The sequence below is a fragment of the Pezoporus occidentalis genome, unplaced genomic scaffold (genome assembly GCF_034315485.1).
Source record: "Pezoporus occidentalis ecotype Australia unplaced genomic scaffold, CSIRO_AGI_Poc_V1 ctg109, whole genome shotgun sequence".
NCBI classification, from domain to species: domain Eukaryota; kingdom Metazoa; phylum Chordata; class Aves; order Psittaciformes; family Psittacidae; genus Pezoporus; species Pezoporus occidentalis.
In genome coordinates, this window is record NW_026912875.1 from 1,768,280 (window position 1) to 1,788,161 (window position 19,882).

At 38.4% G+C, this 19,882-nt stretch overlaps 1 protein-coding gene and 1 long non-coding RNA gene across 5 annotated transcripts in view; both read right to left on the reverse strand.

Moving 5' to 3' along the window:
* The window catches only part of LOC134166728 (uncharacterized), a 34,023-nt gene extending 32,147 nt beyond the window's left edge, over positions 1 to 1,876 (reverse strand). Inside the window, exon 1 of the long non-coding RNA XR_009965969.1 lies at positions 483 to 1,876. This is a non-coding gene — a long non-coding RNA (uncharacterized LOC134166728). The remainder of the gene's footprint in view (positions 1 to 482) is intronic.
* Positions 1,877 to 2,838: 962 nt separating this feature from the next.
* ATG5 (autophagy related 5) overlaps positions 2,839 to 19,882 on the reverse strand; it is an 81,468-nt gene continuing 64,424 nt past the window's right edge. For 3 of the 4 annotated variants that reach the window (XM_062624754.1, XM_062624745.1, XM_062624747.1), the window contains one exon: positions 2,839 to 5,137. In XM_062624754.1, coding sequence (XP_062480738.1) covers positions 5,001 to 5,137 — 137 coding nt within the window. In that variant the 3' untranslated portion in view covers positions 2,839 to 5,000. The remainder of the gene's footprint in view (positions 5,138 to 19,882) is intronic. The other variant, XR_009965999.1, reaches the window with a different exon arrangement.

Genomic DNA, 19,882 nt, shown 5'->3' on the forward strand with positions numbered 1-19,882 from the left:
CCTTAGATGTCTTTTATCCACATAAATAAAACGACGTGGAAAACTATACCTTTAAACTTCATATAATTGCTAGTTATTTTATACATATAAAAACACAAACTACACAGAACTCCTCTGTTCATGTACCTGTTTGCACTGCTGTATTTGAAAGAAGTTTTCTATTCTTTTGTGTTCTTTCATCTCTTGTTTAGAGAAACTGGTGTTTCATTTCACAGTTAAAAGAGCTTCATTACATGAACCGTAGAGACATGAAAGGCAAGGGAAGGAAAGAAACACCTCTCTCATTTTAAACTCTTCTTCCACAAGCTGATTTGATAGTATAACTTGAAAGTATAGAAATCTGAAATCTACTTCCGAGCACCTGACACTTTACATATCTTTACCTCTTTCTCAAGAGATATTACTCAGGTTTACCGTGACATTTTGAAATGTCACCATCCCTGTCTCAAACCCAGAAGTTTTAATGCAGAATAAACACCTACCTGCTTTAATTCAGAAATACATTCTATATCTGATATTTTAAGAACCTCTGTGCATACCCCTTTTCATCCTAAGGAAAGAAAAAAATATCACTTCAGGAATCTCTTTCCTGTCCAAATAAGCAGGGACTGCTAAAATCAATGGCTAAAGTCACTTACCAAATGCCTAATTATTCTGATACAGCCACGAATTTTGAACAAAAAAAAATTAGGTTAGGGAGGGAATATTTTCCTCAAAATACACTTTTGCCATCTCAAGAAAATAACATTATTTTTGCAGTAAAGACAGAGTATAATTTTGGTTTTGCTGCAAGGCTAAAGTTTGAAAAAGTGGTAGCACTTGCCGGAGATTCACTCAATCCCCGCATTTCATCCATCTGCAGCACCAGCACAACGGCACCCATAGGAGCCCTTGTGATCACTAACACTGTTCTCTTTCTGGCACACCTTGATAAGAATCAGTATTAGTATTAGAGTTATACAAGTATGTGATCAGTTTTAACATCTACATGTGGCAGCATACGAATAAATACATTCTGTAAGCTAATGCTAAATTTGCAAGCAAATTAACATGTAGGCTCTTTGGAAAGTTTAAAATCATTACATGCAAAAACATTTATTTTGGAAAATACCCATGAAAGGGATTAATTTATCCTTTTGTTTGTCTAGTCCCTTGATTTGGTAAATTACCACTGGCAAGCTGGGAAATTTGCTTAAAACATTCTCTAAAGTGAATAGCCATTGCTTAGCCCCAGAAGTCCTCTAAGAGTGCACTAATACACTTGTAGAGCCAGGATGCAGATTTTCCTAGAGAATGAAACTGAAAAAACACCAGTTATCGTCAGCGTTGTAAACAAGGAGTTGTCACCTCAACATCATTCACCATATAAGGAAATAATCATTAAAAAAGTCATCATTATTATTATGCAGCTTATGAATAAAACTGGAAGTGATGACCAAGAGTCTTCACCAGCTGATAGGTATCTGGCTGTCGGAGCAAAACATGCAGTAACACAGAACTGAAAGGACTTTCCCAGCCATTGAGTCCAATGACAGCTATTGCAAGCTCTTACCCATCATAACTGAATCTTGGCTTGCTCCACTGGTCCCAAAACTTTCAGTGGAGAAGTAACAGGGTTTGAAGTAGCTCAACAGTTTTCCCTTCTGTAAGTTTATTAATGGCTTGCTCATACTCCTTGTTCTGGTGCCTGATCTGTCCTCAAGATTTAATATTCCTTCACATTCCTGCAAGATTTCCCAGTCACATCAATGCACATGCACAGCAGTATCTGCATTTCTACCACTAAGGCAGCACAATCCGTACACCAGCCCAAATCCCTACCTTCCCCACAGGAATGTTCAGATCCTCACCCCAGTAATTCCATGTGAGAACCACTACCCCTGAAGGCAAATGATTCCTGAACCCCCCCCCCCCCCCCCCCCCCGAATTTTCTGTACCAAATGGGAACCCAGGATTACAGGTGCTTTATTAGCAGCATAACACACTGTTGTACACCTCTACTGATTTCCCAGCAGAAATCCTCCTTAGTCTCTGTGCCCACTCCATATATTCATTACATCTTTTCCCACCCTTTATTTTTTCAGGGTTACTAGGCCTTCAGATGTCAAGTTCAGGTTCTCCCCAATACGGACAATCACCCAACTTTCTACCAGTACCGATTTATTTTATGTAGGATGTTCCTCCCCTCCTTCCCCTCAAAATAATGGGAATAAATTTATAAACGAAAATAACTCATTTCTAGCTCTTAATGAAAAGTTACCACCTTGCATGCCAACTGACAGTGGGCTGAGTGACAGCCCGTGGTATCAAAGAAATAATTGGAAAATTCACTGTTTCTTCACTAAACGTTCAAAACTGAAGGCAGCCATTGCCAAATAATACGAAATACAGTGAAGACAGGAACAAGCTTCATATTTTGTTTTAAACTATGACTGAAACTGCTCACCTGATACACTTAAATTCTAAATATAGAGGGGCGTGCGCAGATGTGTATGGTGCTTTTCCTTATTACTGAAATAAATTAAGCGTTATGTTAGATTCTGACCAATTCAGAACAAATGTTTTTGCAAGAAGTTACAGCATTTCAAAGCAAAGTATTTAATTAAGCCACAACACACTTCCTGTCACTATTGCTATTCACACACTAAGTAAAAGAAACTACAAAAAATCATTTAAATCAGGTAAAGCAATGATGCTACTTCATTTTTGTGATGATGTGTTTTTGTTTCGATACATCACCCAACCAGCTCTTCCTACTTAGTAACTATTAATTAAATGGTTTTTTGTTACTCCATGACAGAAATCCTTATTCAGCTGGAAATAAAGACAGACTCACACTTTGTTTTATTTTTTTTAATAAAGTTTAAATCATTAAAATAAAAGAGTTTAATGCCAAGCTACCCTTTGTTCCATGCTAGGCCTTAAAAATTGGATTTACAGGCCATGAGAAGATGCTGGTGTAGAATATATTAAAATAGCCAGTGACTTACTCCAGCTTACCTTAAAATGAAGGAAACACAATCTTTAGAGGTTTTTAAATGTACTGTCTCTTATCCTGATTAATGGAAAAATTATCCCTACAAAAGACTTTTTAATATGAAGACTACAAAATATTTGCTTTACCCATTGGCAGGACCTTGAAATTCCCCAGAATATTTAGATGTCTCTGCCTAGGAAAGTTTATAAATGCCAATCCAACACCATAACAGAAATTCCAAACAGAACTGGAAATTAGAATGACTCAACCAAATCATCCCACTATAAGAATATTGTATTTCAATTCTGCATAAACACAGATCAGCATGGTTTGGTTTGTTTTAGAAGTTGCTCATGACCTGCAGAATACAACATCGGTTTATTTCACCATTACCTTTTCCCTTCCATTTCCTTAATGCTATTTCCTCATTTACATTTAAAACATCATCTGATTTGTCTACTGACTTACTCTGCCCTTAAGGCTTTTTTTAGCCTCAATTCTATCTTCACCCACGGAGAGCCTTCCAATCTTGCTTCTTAAACAGGTTTTATTTGATCAATTTTCAATTTTCGGTAAGTGTCTTACCATAAAGGGAGCATGGAAACTAATCGGAAAAACAATGGGAATTACCTGGACATTTGCAGGCCAAAACTTTGAGTAGGAATTTCAACAGTTACTATTTTTGAAACAAAAACGTCATGCTCTCTTTATATTTGATAATATTTGACATATTTGATAATATGTCTACTACAAACACAGTCTTGTGCCACAAACAGCCACAAACTGAAGACAGAGTGATGTAGCACACAGTCTGATGAATTCAGGTTAACAAAAAAATGGTAGGTACCTAGTAGCAGCTGCAATGGTAACAAACATTTAGAAACCAAAGCAATCCAAGAACCTAAAAATACATCTGCTAAACTACAAAAAAAAAATCTGTGCAATGAGATTAGAAGCCTCCAAATTTCAGCCTGATTGCTCAGGGACCACAACAGAAAAGTATACTCAGATGTAAGGAAGTACCAGTTTGGAAAAGTCTCAGCTTTCAAAAATTCAAGATTATTTAAAAGCAATACATCTGCTCATCATTCTATGATTTAATTGTTTTCTAGTCTATGGGAATAAACAGCAGGATACAATCGTTTGCAACATCCGTTTACTCTTTTTTTATTAACTTTTTAAACTAAATTAAGAAAATACTCTTACAGGGAAAAAAAAAATAATTAGATGAGCACAAAGAAATGCCATGACAAATCCTGAGCCAAATTATCCTACATCATTGCTACTCTATGAAAACTGGTTTGAATAATAAACATACTGGAGCATTCAGTGACAGCATACAAACCAAAAGTATTTGTAAATTATTAAGTTGTGCATGTTTTTAAATGACAAAACATGCTCACGGGTTTGCTTTAAAATTTCTCACTGCTTGTTATCAAAGTTAAAAGATCATTTGCATACCAATACACATACTGTAAACATGAACTTCTCATTAAGGAAAGATGGGTTTACAGTAATTTGATCTTTTACAAAAAGCCATTGGTAACTGAATCCCTCACTGTCTAACTTTCTAGAAAATTAAACCAATGTTTCCACTCTCAAAGTTGAAACACTACCGCTTTAGGAAACAGCCCTGTTTATTTGTTAATCAGAAATACAATCAAGTGGCATATTTCCATTTGCTCTTCGGCTGACAGTTTCAGCTTCATTCTATTTTACAAGAAAACAGCAGACTTGCAGAGGTCCTGTAAATTCTTTCATATCGCAACTGATTTAATTACAGCGGTGAAGAAAAGCAGTGGTGATGCAAAATAAGATCAGCCCAATTGCCCTTATCTGACAATAGGATCTCTCTTCCTGTTTGGCTTGCAGCAGTGAGGACTTCAGGTTTTTTGTTTTTTCTTTTTTTTCTGGTCAGGCTGCCTCTGTCAAGACTGACAGAAGCAAGCAGTTGACATGCCCTTATAATTCCAGCTTGAGAATGATCCTCATACCAATATAGCTGAGTTTCAATAGCTGAGTTTCAATCAGTAGGTCGGGGAATGATACTAATGTGGAGAAAATTATCTGGATAGCTCATATGTTCGCTTAGCCATTGTATGGGTGTTTCCAGCATTGGCTCAATTCCATGAATCATCACTTGAGTCTTCTGCTCTCCATCTAATTCAAAGAAAAAGAGAAACAACTAGTATACCATTCAAAGTTCACAGAAAGATTACACATTTACTTACACGTAGTTCAGAGTAGATTTAATTGGTGTTACCCAGTTTAACATTCAACAGAACAAAAAGCAGGAAATACTGGTATGGAGAGAGCTGAGATTTCTATCATTTAAAACAGAAACTTTGAGTTAGAATTAATTCAAAGACAAAATCTGGGTTAAAATGAAACTTAATGAAAGTGACACTCTTCTTTATTAGCTGCAAGGGTATTTTTCCTACAGTGATCATAGCTTGATGTCAACACAGTGAAGGCATATCCATCTTGCCCAGCTAAGCACTACATGCATTTTACACAGATCATGCTTAAGATGTTTAGCTTCCTCAAATGTACTAATAAAATTGTATTCTTAACACTGCGATTTCCTGAAAGTGCTGGACTGTGTGCTGTATGTCACACATACAATACGTGTAATACTCCTGAAGTAATTTTGTTTTCCAAAGAATAATTTACTTAAGTCCCTAGCAAGATTTCAGAGTTACTTAGAAGGCTGAACTGGAACCAGCTTTTTGTCACTTTGTTTCATCTCTTGGAAAGGCTAAGTTAGCAAATGATTCCCAGTATGACAAGAATATTTTCTAAGAATATTTCAATTCTTTTTATTTATACTTGTCCCGGAGGATGCAAGTACTTTGATCCTTTGACTCAAATGATGGGAACCAGCTAAAGCAACTGACATAACTGTCATGAAATGAACTAAAAAAAAACCCAGAAAATGAAAATTTATTTCAGAGCCTTGAGATGAGAAGAGCATCTGAAATATGCTCCAAATAATGGTTTGGGGTGGGGGGTAGGGAAACAGTAGGCAATGACCTTTTACTGATTTTATACTATACTCCGGCATTCTCACATGGACCTACCACAGTGAAATCCACATTCAGCACTCAGAAGTATCACTGCCTTCTCCAACTGGCAGTGTTTATATTCCAGAACACACCACCATGCTCCCCAAGCATTGCATGGAAGAGAGCAAAATCTGGAAGGGAAGGGGCTCTTTCATTCAGCTACCCCCAGCTGTAGCATAATTCCTATTTTATAAGATGGATAAAATTTTATTTGTTTGGTAACCAGAATGATTTGACAGCTGCCTGAAGAAGTCAGTTTGTATTGTGTCATGGCCGTCTATGCCAGCACAGGCGAAATTAGACTAGGAAGAATCATCCTTCAATATGGTCCTGACTTTAGGCTAATAATTCTTTCTGCAGAAGCAGACAGTTATGTTTGCCTAAAATCATTATATATTAATTACTTGTTACCTACATGTAGTATCATATTCTGTACATAAATACATATACTGATATTAACACTTGATTAAATACATAAAGTTTGATTCTCTAAATGGCATAGTGTATGCATTATTACACTAAACTAAGCATAAACAATTGCTGGTTTCTGGTCTTACTGCAGACAGGTCAGAAGAATGCAGCACACCCTTTAAAAACAAGCTTCTGGCATTTCCAACCAAAGCAGGTATTTATTGGGCTGAAACATTACCAGCCAGATCGTCAAGAATATAAACTCAAAGAGAAGATCTCTGAAACCAAGTTTTTACATTGAGAAGTTGGAGAACTTCTAAATATTTTATTCTTAAAGTAACTTCCAATTACTTCTTAAAGTAACTCACACTAAAAACTATCTATGGGCTTCCATAAACTGGCCACAGAGTTGGTGACTTTTTCACATTTCACAATATTATTTAATTTTCAGAAACAAGTAATTGCATACACAGACAGAAGGCAGAATGCTGTTTCAGCATTAGCACTGTGCTAGCCACCTATCCATAGGTGACTCTTCTCAACAAAAACTTGCACAAAACATAGATGAAAAACTTCACTACCTCAGTATCATTTTCTCATCATCCAATAAGTACTTCCTTTAGCTTTTCGTCTCCTGTGTGACAGAACGTTCTTGGATGTGTGCGCTTGTCTGTAGTAACTTCATGCCTCTTCTTAAAAATGAAATGCAGATAATCAGGGTGTCCCCATTCCCAGCTCCCTACCCAGCTTTGTCCCTTTCTTATACAGATCTTTTATTCTGTTCTTCAGCAGACTGAGAAAGTCTCAGAGGTCAATGAAGAATTTACAGTTTAATTCAAGTCTAAATCTCTGCATTAGCATTGTTTTTACTTTAGAAGTATCTCTGACAAAGAATCACTTCTCCTTAATTCCTTTTCTCCTTGAGGCTTGACTAAAGAGATCTTATCTACCAATTCCGTATTTACTGTAGCCTTCTTTCACAAAATCCGTTGTTTTTACTTTAGCATTCTTCCTCCCTTTTGTTACTAGGAACCATAAACTCTCACTTAAGTCACATTTACCCAGACTTTCCTCAAGTTCCATGTTTTCAGTAACTTCCCCACTTTGAATCAAATAGAGGCTCTTTCCTATAGATGGCCCCTCTGCTCTATGTAGCAAAAATCTGTCAATACCAAATATGCAAAAAAATGTGGAAAATATTCTTGTTTTCTGAACAGCTCTTGAATTCTTATCCATGATTACCACTGTGATCTAGGTTCTGTATGATTTGCTAGCTACCATGAAAGCTTCAGCCACCTGGTTTATAGGTATAATAGATTTACATAATAATTTTCCTTACATTACTGTTCATAGTCTTAAGAGATGTAGCTTATTTTGTATGCACCTTGACAGGCTAAGCGCTGTCCTCTTTTTCCCTCTCCCACAGTCTATGAAAACAAAATGTCTTTTTAGACTGATACCTCTATGAGAGTGTGCAAGTTTCTAAACACAACATATATTTGAATGAGAGACATAAGAGTTAAATTACTTAATCACAAAGAAGATTCATGCCATTATATGCCACTGGACAGATGAAAATTAGGCCAAATAACTGTTCATCTGTAATACATGAGGGTCCAGACCTTACAATATAATTATTGCCAATACCCATTTCACAATATTCAGTGATGCAGCAAAAAAAACAACCACCACTACCAGTATTTCCTCAAAACCAAAAAGTTCAAATTTTTCACCTCAGTAACTATTTTCTTTTCCTTTAAAAATCATGATAGAACTGAGTTATATGTTATCATATGACCTAAAGATGGCTTCTTTTGCTTTCTTGCAAATTAATCTCAGGAAAAAGATGAAGTGGAAATATCAGAAATATTTCTAAGAGCAGCGCAATACCTGCTTTGTAGGAAGTTTTTATAATGTGTGCACATTGTAACTATTTAAAATCAAAGTATTTTTATATTACTGATGTGATGCACAAGTGATAAATACTGTTTTGGCATTTATGCCTCAAAATCAATTAAGTCATCTCCTATCAGAGTGGTTGCCCTAGGATTATAATATTTTTCTTTTATTTCCATGTGGAAATCCATCCAGTAATACAGAAGGCACTGTAGCCCCCAAAAGTCTCTAGCAGCAAGTGAAAAGTTTATAAAGGTTTTTGGTAAAACTTAATGGAGAATGGACTGACAGTAGCCATGAGGAGAAGGACTTGGAGGTGTTGGTTGATGAGAAGTTCAACATGACCTGGCAATGTGGTTCTGCAGCCCAGAAAGCCAACTGTATCCTGGGCTACATCAAAAGGAATGTGGTCAGCAGGTCAAGGGAGGTGATTCTCCCTCTCTATTCCACTCTCATGAGACCCCACCTGGAGCACTGTGTTCAGCGCTGGGGCCCCCAACACAAGAGGGATGTGGACCTGTTGGAGCAAGTCCAGAGGAGGACCACAAAGATAGATCAGAGGGCAGGAGCACTTCTCCTATAAAGACAGGCTGAGAGAGTTTGGCTTGCTAGCCTGGAGAAGAGAAGGCTTCAGGCAGACCTCAGACCAGCCTTCCAGTACCTAACTGGGGCCTGCAAATAAGCTGGAGACAGGCTTTTTACAAGAGCATGTAGTGACAGGACAAGGGATAATGGCTTTAAACCGAAAGAGGGTAGATTAAGATTAGATATTAGGAAGAAAATCTTTACTGTGAGGGTGGTGAGACACTGGCACAGGTTGACTTAAGAAGCTGTGGCTGTTCCATTCCTGGCAGCACTCAAGGCCAGGTTCAAGGCCTCCTATGTCCCTCCGCATAGGAGGGGGTTGGAATTCGGTGGTCGTGAAGGCCACTTCCAACCCAACCCATTCTATGATTAATAGTCCAATTCCAGAAGGCAGATAACTATGCTTATCTGTTGTGCACTAAGACATTTCTGAGACATTTCAGATGACTTAATTTAGACATTAACTCAAAGGCTTCAACACTTAAAGCAGGAACCCAGGCTAGTAAATTATACTATGTAAAGTCAATAGAGTTTTCCAACTCTGTACAGAGAATGGAGAGAGAAGCAGGCAACTCTGAAGTGAAAGGTTTAAGAAGAGTTCTGCTTCCCTATCATCTATAAGGTACTACAGTGTTCTTGAGCAGGAAACCACCACAAAGACAGGATTGGCAAAGGACCTTCTTTCGCAGATAGGCATCTGCTGGAAGGAAGCAAGAGACTGCGGCTGTTGCATCTCAACAGTCCTTGAGGCAGTGGTTCGAACCCTCCTCAACCTGAGGCAGCTTGGGTCCCTCTTTTTTAGACCCTCCTTTAAGGACAATGCCTTAATTACTATAGTATTTTCTGCTGCTAATCCCAAACTTCCTCTAAAAACCCTCTATGTTCAAGAATCAGAGAGACACAGAAAACAGAGAAGAGAAAATCTGTAGTCTTCACAGAAGGTAGTAAGATGTGCAATGTCATGCTATCACATGGTAAGTTTTCCTATTTACTTTAGCTATGTAAGTTATGGATTGCAAAGGAAACCGCTCAATAGTAGGAAACAAAATAATTTAATTAGGTTATTCAGTATCAATCCAGATTGTTACACATATGCTGATGCAACCTAAATACACTTTTCTACTGAATTACCTTTTTAATTTAGAAAGGAACAATTAAAGATGGAGGGAAAAGAAACAATTGTTTTTGAGAAAGATTCAAGTGCCTAAGAGCAGAATAGTGAAAAGGCACTACATCTGGCAAGGGTACATATTCAGTCATTTTTCACTTAGATTAGCACCACAATGCTCACCAATGCTGCAGCTACATACTCCCTTTTACCCACACAGGATCAGCTTCTCTAGCCAGACTACATCTGTGATGCACCACTTAAAATTCTTTAGTGGAATGAAATACCTCCCTTCTGATTTATGGCCTCCAGCAATCACCTGTTAGGGCAATTTAGCTGGCTTAAATTCTTTTGCCGTTAGACAATACAAGACATTCAGGATTTAGAAAAAACAGCCCTGGAGTACTTCAATTAGAGTCCTTCCTATGCACGTCCCCTGCAGAGCAAGTCCTAGAACCTGCCTGTAGTCATCAAAACGGACAAGAGAGAAATCACAGTTTCTTACTCAGGGCAGCACCACTTACAAAATTGGCTTTAAAACCCTAAAAAGGGAAATAAAAACCTTTATTTCCAAACCAGGAACAAACAATTCACTTCTTGCATGACAGAGGGCCACAAGACCGTATGGGGCAAGGATAATACAAAACATAAGGAATAAATGTATCCAAGGAAAGTGTCATACAGTAGCAGCCTTATGAATAACGTAACAAATGTAGCTTCCAGCTTTTTCAGTTGTGAAGTGGGCCATAAATATTTGCTTGCTTATCTTCAGAATATATCATATGTTCTGGATTAGATGATACTAAAGGTATTCCTGACATGTTATATGACGCTGTAAGAAAACTCAATTTAGGTCAGTGTCACAAGGAATGGAGTTCTCCTTTTGAGGCTGTGTTGCAGCTGCTTTCCTTTACACCTCTCCGGCAACTCAGATTACCAGGTAGGAGAACAGGCCTTTGGTGCATGTACCTTGAAGCAGGCAGAGCGCTCCTTGACCGTGTGCACTCAGCAAATTAGTGCCTTGGCCATCTCCAAATCTGAAGAGACATAGCAGTATCTTCACAGGGAAGCTATTAATCTACCTCCTTAGGATAGCTTAGAAAATTACGCACAGATGCATAGCTTTCAGTAATGTACTTCACGTGTAGACACAACCAACTTTGTTACTGACAGATATTGCTGACAATTTTTAAAGCCTAAAGCAAAAGGTGGCTGGGGATAAATCCTTGGCAAGCAAAGGTGAAAATTTCCCTCCTGAAAGCTAGACTTCTGGTATAGCACAGAGGAACACATATAAAACTAGGGACAATTATTTACAAAGACTGCACTATGTTAGCAAGCAAATTCAAAAACTATATTCTCACCTGTAACGACAGGTGGTGAGAAAGAACTGGAGAGTGGCTGAAGTTATCCTTCCCCTCTCTAGGCATATCAGGTTGGATATTCTAGGGCATTCAAGAGAAGAGGCAGCCCCAGACAAGCCTCATAGTCTAGAGAAGATGCACTCCAGTGGATTCTGCACCAGTAGTAGAATATAAATGAATGAATACTTGATGAACATACTTCACTTTTTGCACTTTTAAGTAGGTAACATCTCTAAAAAAACCAAGCCCTCAGTATTGTCAGTAATAGTTCAATGTGACGCAGAGATATAAAAATCTTTCAAATGCTAGCACTGAAACTAGCACTGGATACCATTTACCATAAAACAAGCTTCACAATTATTTTCATTGCAAGTATGACAAAAATCACATTTTTTGTGGTACATGAAATATCCATAAAATTCACAGGTAGCTGTGTCTGGGATTGCCGCAACCCAGACGCAGGACTTAGCACTTTGCTTGGTTGAACTTCATAAGGTTGGCATCAGCCCACCTCTCAAGCATGTCAAGATCCCTCTGGATGGCATTCCTTCCCTCCAGCGCATCAACCAAACCACACAGCTTGGTGTCATTGGCAAACATGCTGGAGGTGCACTTAATCCCACTGTCCATTTCACCGACAAAGACGTTGAACAAGATTGGTCCCCATACCAACCTCTGAGGGACCCCACTCGTTACTGGTCTCCAGTTGGACACTGAGCTGACATATAAAGGTCTCAAATATAAAACCAAACTTGTATTTTAAAGAAATCTTACTTGCTGAGTACTAACAGGCGCTCAATACCTATGCGATTTTATGGGAAGTACATACAAGTTGAACTTGGTCAAATCTCTTGGTCAAATGACCACTTGCTCTTTGAAAGAGCTCAGTACAAATACTTCAGCCAGTGAATACTTAAGTTGTCTTTACCGATACAAAATATTTTATATTTAAGAAATGACAGCTCAAAGGTCAAAAGCTACTACATGTTCTATTAAGCAGGGTATTTTTTGTTACATTTTTTAGAATAGGAATAAAATCTTAGTATGAGTTTCCAGAAGCTTCACACTAGCCTGTTCCAGTCATCGTATCCCCAGGCTTCCCTTACTTTTCTGAGAATTCCACCCTACCACAAAAAGGATCCTGCTTATGACAGTACTAGGCTCCATTGCTGGAAGTGACTCATTTTCCATAGCAATCTTAGGATATTTTTCGCCTTGCTTTAATTGCACATAAACAACCAAAATCCTTACTTCTTTCCTCTCACCTAATTTGGAATAATTATCAGTTTAAACAGAAACACAGATGATACACTGGATCACAATCTGCAAGATACACTATTCAGTATCCTTTTACCAACAGCAAGAACACACAAAAAGTTCTGCAAAGCTGACTCTAAAAGAGCCTAGCCACAACAAAAGGTTCCTCTGACCTCAAAAATTTAGAGACTGATATGTGACATGAAAGCGCAGGCCTGACTTTCCTTTCTGCCTACATATCCTGACAGCCCTGAGGAAAGCCACTGATGCTGATTTCAGGCAAAGAACTCACACACAGAAATACATGGTAACTGCATCATTCAGAACAACTCTTTTTCCTCTAAACAATTCTGTATCTGGAATAAATACTGTTCCAAACACAATATGTGGTTTGGAGAATAAGAACTTCAATTCCTGGATATAATCCAAATGCCCAATATGAATATAAATAATCAGGTAGATCTGGTCAACTGGCCGCAACAAGAGAATCTCTCGTTTCAACCACTGAAAATAACATGGGTTCAGTGGCTGAAACGGAAGGTCATAGTTTTCCTAAATATATTTTCTCGGCTCTGGATAATCCATTCTCGATATCTACACAGTTATCCCTGAGAACTTTTAACTGTGACAAGTTTCTGGCCTCACAGACGAGTAATAGCAAATAAAATCCACAACTTCATGTTTTGCTAACAGATCTCTTGTAAAAGAGCTGTTATTTTTTTAGTAAGCTTACTGAAGAACTCCTTACAGATAACAGAACGAGAGTGCTTAACCTATCTTCTCTGTTATTTTGATTTTTAAAAATTCTTCTCAAAAATAAACAGTTCAAAACATCAATCTCTCTCCTTTCCAGAGTGTTTTGTCACTCCTATTATGCGTCTCAGTTTCACCCTTATAGCACCTTGATGTCATCTTATGAGAGCCCCTCATAAGGACTACTGTTTCTTAATCCAAAATGCTATGATAGAACTAGACCTGTATCAACCTCCTGAACTCTCTTCTTGCAGAGTACTTGACCACAAACACCAGGCAAGATATCTCAAGTATTCCTCCATTGCAATACTGTAATGAAGTCCAAATTCACTGATTTAGCTTTAATTACCGCTATATTTCTTTACATAGTTTTAACACAGGCAGTTGGCCGATCTCTACATGATCTTGTGGCATAAACATCTCTTACTTGAGTTTAAACATTTGTGAATTAAAAGGAGAAGGGAAAAGTTTCTTTATCACAGTTCTTAGGATGACTAGAGCCTCTGGATTTTGCTCCAGCACAGTGCTAGCTTTCTCTACCTTCAAAATGAAAGTGGATAAATATGCAACACTACAATCTACATTAAGCATCATTAAACATTGGGAGCAAATCAAATACTTGGCATCACTGCTATGCATCATTTTCTCCTCCATACAATTTTTCCTCTCTCATTATTTCCTTTCATCTTCTACCTCAAGTCTGCCCTCAGTTTAGACAGCCATATTTTTGAAATGTAATAAAAAACGTGGCCTAAACTAATCACCAGAAGAAAGTTTATTACACTTCGGAGCATCTTAAATTTCATACTAGCCAGAAAGTATGTAACAAACTTTTTTGTGTTACACTGAGAAAGATTTTAGGGAAGCAAAGTTGGCTGCAAACACCAGTAAGTCCATGATGCCTGAGCAGATTATTTTTAACAATTCTCCATGCAGTCCAAAGCAGGTAACTACTGACAGGAGTACTAAGATGACCATTTTCCTTCCATAAAAGAGCTCATGCAGCTCAATGGAAAAGCAGATAGAGGAAGGAAAGAGAAGTTTTACTTAATTAAACTTTGTTAAGGTTTTTTAAATTATTTTTTAATATTTAATAGAAGCTTTATATAGGGTTGTTGCAATAAGTCCTAAACTAATTTATGACAGAACCCTAAAATGCTTTCTTAAACATCTAACATTTTAGTAGCGCAAAGGTTTTAGAAGACCTTAAAATGACCATGTCTAAGATGCTTCCTGTCAAACATCTGGCTTCAGACAGAAAAAATAAAATAGAATAAAAATTATAAGATGAAATTCCCAGGAAATAGTCTTATACCCCTTCTTAGCATCAGTACCTCAGCCCTAAACCAGCAATAAATCTGTGCTAGCTTATAAAAGACTGGAGTCACCAAGCGAAACTTACAACACAGTTTTCAGCAATACATTTACATTTGGCTATGCACACGTGAACAATGTGGCAAAGTTCAATGCAAATTATGCTGCTGTTCCACGTAACAAGCAAGCACACAACACATTTATATACACAAGGAAGAGACAAGATGTGCATTAAAAGATAAGCACTTAAATGCACGACAAATTGAGCCCAACTCATCCATGATATGTTTTCCATTGTTGAGGGAAAGCTAAATCACTTTTAGGAGCTGTGTAGCTTTTTTAAACAGCAGGCATCTTGACTTACAGTAAGTTAACCCTTTCATGCACCATGCCCTTAACTTGATTTGAGGTTTCCCTTCCCTCTAAACTGTCTAAAACTGACCTTCAGAAATTAAGGCTCTGTATACAGCCAGGGAAATAAATTTTATCATTATGGTTCTTTAAAACAAAGAAAAAAAGGAAAAAAAAAAAAAAGGAGAAAGATTTTTCTCTACAAAGACTGGTATAAAGCAAATCAATTTGCTGTAAATGACCTCATTGCTCATAGTCTGTGAGAACTTTTCTGTCATTGTTTTCAAAATACTATCATGCTAAGCCAATAGCAAATTCTCTATACAATTGTATTAAATATTCCCCATACATATGCACATTCATACACTTTTAAAAGGTTTTTTAATGGCATTCTTGAACTTTCAACCTCTATTTTACTTCATTTTCAAGTTACTATAATTCATATCATGCCTGAAAATATTCTTCAATTCTAATGGCTGTCCATCTCATTAGAATGAACTTTTCAGCTAATGAAATGATGAACTATTCCTAGTAAGGCAAACCAAAGAAGGATTACTGTTGCTGCAAAATTGTTATCAGTACAGAAAAGACCAACAACATTCACTTATTTTCATCAAGCCATAATGCTAATTGTTAACCTGCTCAGTTTAATAAATCAAATTCAAAAGTAGACATTTGGACATAATTACAACCTTAAAACGTTTGCCCAAAAAGTGATAAGCAACATGTACACATCAAAGGCTTAATGGTTGCTAATGCATGTTTTGCACCTTCTTCCATTTAACTGGAGAAAAATAAACTGGTTTTGCCTTTTTTTTTTCCTTTTAAATGCTCTTTCCAGTAATATTATGATACTTAACAAAGCAAACCCCTTCACAAGAAAACTAGACATGAAAATGGAGATGAGCTATTCGATTAACCCCAAAGTAATGGACAGTTTTGTTCCACGTCTGATAAATTCTTCAATCTCTGCTAAAGCTGATCAGTAAAAACTCAGCTAATTGAATCCATCGATGTGAAAAACTGCAGGCTCAAGTCTGTACTGCATACATCAAGCTGAAGTATTTCTGCTTCAGCCATGGCAGTAATAGTCAGTGGGGTCAGGTCAAAGAGGGTTAAAGTGAGTCAGGATATAGCCAAAGGAATACATCAAACACTGATTTTAAAAGGGCAATTAATCTTAGACAGAAATGCTTCCTGGGGAATGAGATCTCAATCTTAAGAACACACTACATGATGTAGCAGTAAAAATGTACATATACAAGCTTAGAGAGCTTTCATCCTGTGATCACAAACAGAAGGGGAGTGCTGTTTATCAGAGAAATACAAACCCTTGCTAAAATACTTACATTAGCTTCTTCCGGCCCCTTACTCATTGAAAAATAAATTCTTTAATGAGCAGGCAATAGAGTTTGCACACATGAAATATTTTTTTCTGTACATGTACTGTACCTTCTTTGGAACAGCTAGTAGATTAAAGTATTTAGAGATCTCCATCAAAGTACAATTAAAGAATTTAGTCCTGAAAAAACTTTCTTCAGGAAAGAATAAATGAGTAATGGAACATCTGAAGGGCTCTTTAGCCTGAACAGTAACTTTAAACAAAATCATAAATAAACAAATCCCCTCAAAACAATTCAGTGTTAAGTCTGGAAGTGAATCTTCATCAAAAGTTCATTTTAATTTTTTTTAAAAAAACAAGAGTTAGCTTCAAAACTGACAGATAATCATCTAATCTTTAACAACAGCTTGGCTAATAACAAGCATTTTTTTTTTAGAGTTCAGAAAGTATTTTTTCACTTTACAGCAGAAAAATATATCCATAAAACTTAAAACACACATATACATCATTTACAAACAGAATTTGCTAAGTTAATATCATTAATTAGTTGGCAACATTATAGGAATCATTAGCTATGTGAACAATGCACTGCAGGTACATAGCTCTGAAATGAGTTACAGCTAATTTTGCTGTATTAGTTTGCAGTTTTAGAGAGCTGGCTTTGCAACCATCCTTCCTTCAACCTGGGGAAATTAATCCCCAACATCTTATCTGGCAGAATGGTATCTATTTGTGTATCTGGTCCATATATCTGGCTTCTTTGCTTAAATTGCCAGTGGCTAACAGTTTGCATTAAGATACTGGACTTAGTGAAATTTCCCAAAGTGTACAGACCCACTGAATTTTGCCATTTTAAGTCTGGTGATGATACCATCAGGACAAAGAGCAAGGACACAACAGGCATTCAAATCTTTAAAGACTACAGCACCTCTGTGTACATCCCAAGCCACTGCATAAGACTCTGGCTTTGACATAAGGTGCAGTTTTACCTCTACTTTCTTACAAATATTCTTCAAATCGCTACAGGTGCCAAATAAGATAGTACAATTTGTCCACTGAATGTGAAGTTATCAAAATCTCTCATTAGAATGAGGTATCAAAAAAATGGGACAGCTACTATTAGCAAGTGCTGCCAAATCTTAGAGAAGAAAGACACAGTCAAAAGTGTTTATTAGTAGATTACTCTGCTTTTCATTATTGACATGGCTGCTACTTATCTCCCAGTTCCATTTGTAGGTCCTTTAGTTTTGCAGGTTCTCTTCTTTCTAGCCTTACAAGATATTTATCTCCTGGGAAAATCAATTTGTACCTACACGCATCAAGGCAGAATAGAACAATACTGCAAAAGAGAAGTAAGGAAGATGGGAATGCTTTTGCTCAATCTACCCCTTATGATACAGTACATATATCTAATTTAAAGGTATAGATGTAGCTCGTAAGATGGACCAGAAGCCACTCTCTGGACCTCAGGGCAAGTGCCTATTCAGCTAAATTATCTCCCCGTCCATATTGCTTACTGACAGTAGACCCCAGACTGTTAATCCATGAACACAGCTCAAATTTTCAGGAAGAGAATAAATTGGCCTAGGCCAAAATTTTGCCAGAGAACTGCTAATAGTCATACAGCACAAACACCACAGCCCTAGAGGGCAGGGGGGCCCAAGACTCTTGGTTGATATTCAAGGAACACCTGCTACAAGCTCAGGAGTGTTGCATCCCAACTAGAAGGAAGTGCAGCAGGAGGACCAGGAGACCTCCTTGGATGGATAAGGAGCTCCTGAGGAAAATTCAATTGAAAAAAGAGGCTTATAATAAGTGGAAGCAAGGACAGGTGGCATGGGAAGAGTACAGGGATGTTGTCTGGGAAGCTAGGGACCAGGTCAGGAAAGCTAAGGCCCAGTTAGAATTAAACTTAGCTAGAGGTATTAAAGATAACAGGAAGGGATTCTACAAGTACATAGCAAATAAAAAACAGACTCGGGAGAACATAGGCCCCCTCAGGAAGCTCTCGGAAGAGCTGGCTACACAGGATTTGGAGAAGGCTGAGGTTTTGAATGACTTCTTTGCCTTGGTCTTCACTGGCAAAGGCTCTCACCAAACCACCCAAGTCTTGGAAGGCAGACGCAGGGACTGTGAGAAGGAAGACCTTGGGCCCACTGTAGGAGAGGATCTGGTTTGAGACCATCTTAAAAATCCGAACATGCACAAGTCCATGGGTCCTGATGAGATCCATCTGCGGGTCCTGAAGGAGCTGGCGAATGAAGTTACTAAGCCACTGTCCATCATATTTGAGAAATCATGGCAGTCAGGTGAAGTTCCCAATGACTGGAAAAAGGGAAATACAACCCCCATTTTCAAGAAGGGGAAAATGGGTGACCCAAGGAACTACAGACCAGTCAGTCTCACCTCTGTGCCTGGCAAAATCTTGGAGCAGGTTCTCCTGGAAGGCATGCTAAGGCACATGAAAAACAACTAGGTGCTTGGTGACAGCCAGCATGGCTTCACTAAGGGGAATTCCTGCCTGACCAATTTGGTGGCCTTCTGTGATGGGGCTACAGAAATGATGGACAGGGGTAGAGCAGTTGATGCCATCTACCTGGACTTGTGCAAAGCATTTGACACTGTCCCACATGACATCCTTGTCTCTAAATTGGAGAGACATCAATTTGATGGATGGACCACTCGGTGGATAAAGAACTGGTTGGATGGCCGCACACAAAGAGTTGTGGTCAATGGCTCAGTGTCCGCCTGGAGACCAGTAACGAGTGGTGTCCCTCAGGGATCAGTGTGGGACCGGTCTTGTTCAACATCTTCATCACTGACATGGACAGTGGGATTGGGTGCGCCCTCAGCAAGTTTGCCAATGACACCAAGCTGTGTGGTTCGGTTGATACGCTGGAGGGAAGGAATGCCATCCAGAGGGACCTTGACACGCTTGTGAGGCGGGCTGATGCCAACCTCATGAAGTTCAACCATGACAAGCTCAAGGTCCTACACCTGGGTCGGAGCAATCCCAGGCACAGCTACAGGTTGGGCAAAGAAGGGATTCAGAGCAGCCCTGCAGAGAAGGACTTGGGGGTGCTGGTGATGAGAAAATGAACATGAGCCGGCTTCAGTGTGCGCTTGCAGCCCAGAAAGCCAACCGTATCCTGGGCTGCATCAAAAGGAGCATGACCAGCAGGTCGAAGGAGCTGATCCTGCCCCTCTACTCTGCTCTCATGAGATCTCATTTGTGGTATTGTGTGCAGTTCAGGTGTCCTCAACATAAAAAGGACATGGAACTGTTGGAACAAGTACAGAGAAGGGCCACGAGGATGATCAGGGGACTGGCGCACCTCCTGTATGAAGACAGGCTGAGAAAGTTGGGGCTGTTCAGCCTGGAGAAGAGAAGGCTGCGTGGAGACCTCATAGCAGCCTTCCAGTATCTGAAGGGGGTCTATAGGGATGCTGGGGAGGGAC